The sequence below is a fragment of the Podarcis cretensis genome (assembly GCF_951804945.1).
Source record: "Podarcis cretensis genome assembly, chromosome: 3".
NCBI classification, from domain to species: Eukaryota; Metazoa; Chordata; class Lepidosauria; order Squamata; family Lacertidae; genus Podarcis; species Podarcis cretensis.
Genome location: NC_137172.1, coordinates 52,419,889 through 52,427,591, shown reverse-complemented (window position 1 = coordinate 52,427,591; position 7,703 = coordinate 52,419,889). Strand labels below are relative to the sequence as shown.

Sequence of the window (7,703 nt, the reverse complement as noted above, 5' to 3'; positions counted from 1 at the left end):
AACAATATCAGGACAACAAACTCTCATCTCTGTGAGTACACAGAAAAAGCATATACACATATACAAAAGCTTGTACTAACAAATAAATATTGCTCATCGGCGGACAATACTGAAATAAAATAAATTAGAAAAAAGGTTATCAAATGTGCACTTTCTACTTTGAGCCTGGTTTCAAGTATATTAAAATTAAAGGTCTTCAAACAGCCCTTAGACAACAGCCCTTTAAATAGGCTGAAAATCATTTGCAATCCTCTCTTTAAAGGTAAACTATACACAGACACACCCCAATTTCCTAAACAGGTATCACTTCATATAGGAAAACCACATACAGATAGCCTGCATGATTGTGTGTGGCAAATGAATGCACAGCAGTTTCACCATTTGTACACATATTGGTAAGATGATTGCTTCTCGCTATTTTGATTGCAATGGCTTCTCACTGAGTATATGCAATGTGTAAATGTGGCAAAACAAGTATTTGTACAGGAACTATTGCAGTGAATCAGCTTTAGGACTGCAATTAAGCCTGGGCACACTTGCCTCGCAGTAAGTCCCACTACGGTCTTACTTCTGAGCAAACACGTAAGATTACACTGCACAAGAACAAAGCACACTATACAAAGAGGCACTTTAAAAAACAAGAACTGGTCTGTAAAACTTCAAAAACTGCATTTGTTATGCAGGAAAGAGCTCTTTTTGATTGTCATTTCAAAAGTAACAAAGAAATAAACATATAGTTGTGCATAAATCTGCAAATTAGGGAAATAATATGGTCAAGGCATGTCCATTATAGTAGTGCACTTTTTATTCTAGCTATCTATCGTCCTTTAATGCTGATTCCATCTAGGTATTTCGAACAAGAAATCTCATCAGTTGGGGCCAGTTCACATCACTCCACATGTGGCAAACCATTCTTTTCCTGTCCAGATTAAAATATCACCTGCAGTGTCCAACAGGTGATACTAAACAAACCTCAAGTTCTTTAGTATGAAAGTACAATTTACACTCAAGCTGAACTAGTCACCTAACCCATTCATTATGGGCCTGAAAAATGTGTCTAATGATAAAGCACAATAAAAGAGCGGCAAATGAGAAGTCATCACTTAGTGGAAGTTCACACAAAGTTGCTGCCACCAAGCAATGAATATGCAAGTAATGGCTTGCACGTGTGAAACAGCCAGCACAGATCAAGCACTCGAGTCTAGAAAACATGCACTTTACTTCTCAATATAAGTTGTTCACTCATTCTTCTGCGACTAGTGATTGAATGAGATACATACATGATACATGGCATAATTTATCCCTCAGTAGAGTAAAAAAAGGAGATAGATATAGATAGATAGATAGATAGATAGATAGATAGATAGATAGATAGATAGATAGACAGATAGACAGACAGACAGACAGATAGAAAGAAAGAAGCAGCCCAGCAGAAGTAAAAAAATATATATAATCCATGACCAGCTCATTCCCATTTTGGTGCATTTTGCTTCTGGTGAAATTTGAAAACTGAAAAGGCCTGTTTTGAAAAGGGAGAGCCCTTGTATCTCAGGGTTGGCAACATTTCTCGCCCTCATGACTGCAAAGAGGAAAAAAAGGGGTGGCAAACACTCCCAACATGGCCTGTGCTGCCAAACAAGTTTCATACCCGCTTTCGTAAGGTGTCTGTGCCACTATCATCACACTCTAATACTGAGATGAGCATAAAGCAATTACTGCTAGCATACTTTGTGCCTTTTCCTTCTGCCCTCCTGAAACGTTACTTCTGTGTTCCTGGTTTAGAGCAGCTAGAAAGTCCTTTGTCCAAAGGAAAGGCCTACATAGAAGGGGTTGTTACGGGAGTCCATGTAGAAGAAAGTCTAGCATGCACTGATGCATCGTATTGACTGTCGGCAACGTCTGTAGGGGTCCCACTGTCGTACAATGGAGATCCTGAGGAAGGGGTGGTGACAGAATGAGGGAGGGTGGGATAGTGGGCCGTGGAGCTTCGTAAAAACTGGGATCCTATTCCACTGGGCATCCCACCTGACTGTGACACAGGCGAGACGGTGCTGTTGCTGACAGACCACAGGTTGGGATACTGGCTGCAAGAGAAAGAAAGAAAGAGATTTCAGAATGCAAGCTTGACTTGGGGGCCCAGTACTGCCTTATGAACAGAATGTTGAACTTGGACTCTCTCCAGTCATGTGGGCATTGCATAGCCTTGGACAGTTAATTCTTCCAGCTCCAAGCCCCAGCTGCAAAAGTGGGGATAGAAGATGTCACACTGGGTTCCAACATCAGATAATTATGAATCCCTTCCTCCAACTTGATGGTGTATAATTCCTTTATTATGCTACCAACACATTTGAGCATTCTGCAAAATGGAGAAATGTTTTTGAATTTGTTTGCTTGCACACAGTCCCTCTGGAATCCTGCTGGCAGCCATAGAACATAAAATACCTGACAGCTCTTAGAATGATATTTTCCCCGTTTTTTTGGCAATTAGTATGCAGATTAGGTTCACAGCAGAATTTTAGGTTCTTCAACCAAATTGGGAAATCCTTCAAAGGGAAATAAAGTACCACCTCACCAGAGGTCCTTAAGACAAGTCCATAGGAAGGAGAAGTAGTTGCACCCCCCACTCCTTAAAAAACAACTAATTGTAACCCCTTTAGCTCCTTGCAAGTCAGGGGCAGGGAACATGTTCGGGCCAGTGGGCTGGATTCCAAATACCCCAGCACACACAGGCCATTTTGACAGGTGGGTGAGACACCCACCTGTTAATCACCTGACATCACAATGATGTCAAGTGACTCAAAACAAAAAAACAAATCTTTTGTGGGCGCAACTTACATCAAGTATGGGGCAGGTTGGCATGGTTTGGAAAAAATGGCCTAATGGCCCTAACTGGGATGTGTGCTGGGCTATATTAGGCTTTCAGGCCAGAGATTTCCCACACCCAATATCAGTGTTACTTTCTCAGCAGTTTTCCTAATGAAAAAGTCACATTCCGCATTATAGAAATTTGATGGCTTCCTTGCTCAGGGAATACAGCCTACCTGGAGCTGGTTGGTGGACCGGTACTGTGACTCATAGGCAGCATGGTTGTCGGGGGTGGGACACCTAAACTGGACCAGTTGTCATGGGATTGGAGCATAGAAAGGCAGGCTGAAGAACTATCACCATATGCTGCTGTAAAGGAAAGCATCTGTATGAGAAGTGCAGCCCCTATTTTCAGTGCAAATATAAGCTCTAGAAATATTTATATTTATATCTGGCGGTTGGTGGGAGAGTCAAAGTGATTTGTTTTCCTCCTTTGGTTTTGTTTGTGGACTATAGATGGAATTTTGCACAGACAAGTGTTTTGATTCAAATACCTGGTTCAGCAGGTAGATGCCAAGGCAAGGACTTGACACTGGGCACAGACAGTCTCTAACTAAGTGCTGCTTCTTGCCAGCATTGGTGTACATCTGTGAAATAGGCATATACTAGACTCCCACAGAGAATGAACAATAAATGATATTAATAATAGGCTGTCAATGAGAAGTAAAACAAAAATCACTTGGCTCACACACACACAAAGCATTAATAAGCAATAAGGCAGAGTGAAAAATAAATCAAATCACTGCCTGCTACTTCTTGACAACAGTCATCAAGTGCACTATGAACAGATTTTTGTCCATTCTGTATGTTCATGTTGATATTTGATCAGCCAGCTGATTTCCCACAACAGCAAACCACCAAAGGCCAACAATAATAAATAAATAAACTTACTTGGAGAATTGGTTCTATGAGTGTATGGATTCGGATAAGGGGCAGGGCGGTGATTCCTCAGGGATGAGTACCTTTCGCAACTGTGAGCAGGGGAGAGTGACAGAGGTGCTCCAAACTGTGGGTGAGGATTGGCAGGAGGACACAGAGTCCCTGTTCCAGGAATCAGCCAGCCACCTACTGCAAGAAGAGGGGACATTTCACTAGACCAACACATAGCAGCAAGACCTGTCCAAAATGCAGTGAGGCCTTTGTGTGCAACTGAGGTCCCGGAGCACCAAGTAACTAAATCTTTATATTTACAGAGGAGCTACAAAAACGGCATCCTTGTTATAAGTTCTCCTCCCTCCCCCAACATCCAGGCTGTATTTCAAACATCCAGGCTGTATTTCAATTATTGGTTTTAACTAGTTTCTTTTACGACTCTGTATTTTATAATGTTGTAAGCTGCCCTGAATCCCAACTTGGGAGAAAGACAATTAATTAAATAAAATGCCTCACTTGTGATGTCATCAAACTGTGCATTCCACTTCCAGCAAGGGTAACATCATACTCAAATACCCAAAAACTTTACACTACTGCCAGCGTTCATAGATTTTAATGGGATTTCAGAGAGCCTCTTTCAGAATTTGTGAGATGCTTGGCCTAGTGTTTGCATTTTATTCATTTAGGGCAGCGAAACTGCATAGCTGTTCTTCTGTATTTCCAGCTCCATGGATTTCAGTTCCATGGATATAAATGCTTCCATGAGACACACAGAATGCTTTCTTCCCTACATCAAAGATTATAGATGCAGGCCTCTGCCATTAAAAGCAATTGAGAGTTTCAGTGACAACTTCAGTGGGATATGGACTGTTGCTAAGCATAGATTTACTTTTGGTCAAGGCATTATGAAATGTGCAAATTCTATGCTGGCTCAAGAAAGAAGTTGCCAGTGTAAGTTGGAATTTAATTAAGTTTTACTTAGAGCAGACCCACTAAATTAATGAATGTGACTAAGTTAAGTCCATTAATTTCAGTGGGTCTACTCAGAGTAAAACTTAGTTGTGAATAAATACATCCCATATTATATTACTTAATTGTTCACAATCCCATTGTTCCCCAGTGTGTGCTTTGGGGAAACTGGGTGCAGATTCTTCTTCTCCCTCAATGTTCAAGAAGGAGCAGGGGCAAAAAAAAAAAAATAGAAAAAAAGGTTGAGCACTATTACACTAATGGATCTCACTATAAGAACTGTTAAAAATATACTATTGGTCTTTGTGATTAAATATACTACACACAATTAGAAAAATGCAAAACCAGAAGATATAGGCAAAAGAAACAAAAGTAGCTACAACGTGTTGGAAAAAGGCACATTTACAAGTCAGCACTTTGACTTGTACTATACTTATTTAAAATATCCTTAGATACATAGCAAAAAAGGTACCTGAGCAAAGGAGAACTGATTTTGGAGGCATACTATAAAATAATTTTCAGAAGAGAGCTTAGACATACATTGCGAATACCCTGACTGCTGACCATCTCCCACTTCATCCATCATGTCCTTGTGGTCACTTCTGCCAAAGAAATCATATTTTGTAGCCAAAAAAGATTACATTCTTTGCAGAAATATGATTCATAAATGCAACTGAAAGCAGACAACAAATCTCACCTTTCTTTTGCATCAAGAAAAGCTTTTGCAAAGGGATTGTACTTAATTTTTAAAGCTGTTATCTAAAAAAAAAAAGAAACAAAAAGTCTCAAATTCACATTTTTACACATTTTTTTCATGAAGTAGTCACACAACATTTCTACCAACTCCCCAGGGTAGTTCACAATGGTTTCTAGTGGGAAAATGGCTCAGAATGGAATTAACAAAACAGCAACTAAACAGCTCACACACTGCAACAGCATGCTTTGAAATCATTCTCTCCACCACAACCTCCCCCCTACCCACTTTGCCTGATTTAAACGCCTGGTTTTATTATCCTGTTAAGGAAGTACATAAGAGGGGGGGGTTACACTAAAAACAGTTATAAAAAGTTTCAGGTTTCTAGGTAACACAACAGTGAAAAATACCTTGATCATGAATATCATGGTCACATTAAAAACAAAGTAGTTAACATCTTTTGAGTTATTAATTGAGCATACATAATATAACAGCAAAGAACTTGTATCACACCTTTACCAGTTGTTATTCAAGGAAACACAAAAAGTTAAAATTTCATATGTGGGAAACTGCAAGTGTTGCTTGCAGAATTAACAGAAGACTGGTCAACAATTTGGTTTCAGGCTCCTTAATTGCTCATTATGTGTTTCACTTAATGTAGTATTTGAAAATTTATCACTCACTGATATTTAACCATTGTGAAATCTATGTCCACCCCCCACCCCACCCCCCGCACACACTGTTTTGGAAATTATTTATGCTGAAAGGGGTGTTTAGAGGCAAATACACATTTCCATCTTTGGATATATATTCACCACTTGAGGGCTTTTTATTAACTTGTTTATAAATTTTCCTAAATAAGCAAATACATTTGGTGGGCTTGCCTTCCAGCTTTTTTGGGAAACAATACTCAAGAGTTACTGCTGATCATGCAGTTTGATTAGCTGTACTACTTTGGTATCAGTTATGAAAATAACACTTTTCATAAAAAGTTGACCCAGAAACTGTAATGACAACAAATCCTGAATCTTCTCCTGAGTTTAATTGGATACTGAAAGCTAGAAATATACGGTAATAGTTCCATTAAACTTTAGCAACTGATTCAGATGCAACAGGCTAGACTGGTGGTTACTTATTACATTCTTAGAAAGAGGACACATATAAAGCAAGATTAACATTTATATAAACATACCCAAGCAACATTCTTTACCCTATTTTGGCAACTAAGCAATCACATTCTTTACATTCCTTTACACTACTCTAAATGAGAAACTGTGAGATTTTATGTTAGGGTATAGGTTAAAGTTATACAGCAACATAAAATAATATCACATATTAATCCATGATGAAGCTACTCTTGATATTTCAATAGTTATTTTCTCACATTAAGTAATCAAGTTTGGGATTTTCCAATACTCTTTTCAGCTGACCGGGGGAGGGGGATGCAATCAAACATTTTAAAATATGGATTTTTTACATCATCTCTCAATTTACAGCCTGTGAAAAGTTGTTTGGTGTTAACAGTACGCAATCTAGGTTCTCTTGAGTCAATCAATTTGCTTACAGGGAGTTTTGCAAAAGGAGAATGTTTCATCATGCTGTCACCTTGAAACTATTTTCTACATTAAATATCCTCAAAATCTTGCATGTATTGAAAATCTGTGAACGTTTTATTATATTTTAGCCTGATACATTGGCTCAGCACAACACATTAAATTTGATGAAGGTCTTAAACACATCTTATTTAAAAACAAATTCCACATAGTTCAGGGGTGGGGGATTGGAAAAAAAGTCCAACATTTGATTAGAATTTTCTACAAAGAAGGCTGTGATGTGAAGGCATAAGGTTAGAAACTACAGCAATGTTGCTCTTCTTTTTCTGAATAAAAGGATAATTTTAACTAAACAAGCTCATTTGACATTCAACTGAAAATGCAGCAAAGGGGTTACTTTTACTAGAAGTATGAAATAAACAAGTTATATAGCATTATTTGTCCAGACCCCCATGTTATAAAGTCAACCCTTCCTTAGAGTTGCAAGGGACTGTGTGGATCATCTAGTCCAATTCCCTGCAAGGCAGGAATATGCAGCTGTCCCTACTATGATTAAATATCTCTGGCTAATAGCTGCTCAAATCTTGTCTTCAAAACCTCTTTCCTTCAAACAAGGAAATACACAATACACAAATCTTACTCGGCTTAGTCTTCTTATACTTACAACATTTCTTCCAATTTACCTACCTTCCAGACACTCCACTGCTTTTTAATTGTTCAGTTCTCGGTGGAAATGAACAATTCTTACA

The 7,703-nt window shown here is 38.7% G+C and overlaps 1 protein-coding gene across 2 annotated transcripts in view; it reads right to left on the bottom strand.

The window, feature by feature from the left end:
* Positions 1 to 787: 787 nt before the first annotated feature.
* Positions 788 to 7,703, bottom strand: part of TBXT (T-box transcription factor T) — a 12,011-nt gene continuing 5,095 nt past the window's right edge. Inside the window, exons 4-8 of one of the 2 annotated variants that reach the window (XM_079971908.1) lie at positions 5,405 to 5,466; positions 5,248 to 5,309; positions 3,757 to 3,933; positions 3,042 to 3,171; positions 788 to 2,084 (exon numbers count right to left, since the gene is read on the bottom strand). In XM_079971908.1, the coding sequence (XP_079828034.1) occupies positions 1,817 to 2,084; positions 3,042 to 3,171; positions 3,757 to 3,933; positions 5,248 to 5,309; positions 5,405 to 5,466 (699 nt within the window). In that variant the 3' untranslated portion in view covers positions 788 to 1,816. Of the gene's footprint in view, positions 2,085 to 3,041; positions 3,175 to 3,756; positions 3,934 to 5,247; positions 5,310 to 5,404; positions 5,467 to 7,703 lie in introns of both variants that reach the window. The other variant, XM_079971907.1, reaches the window with a different exon arrangement.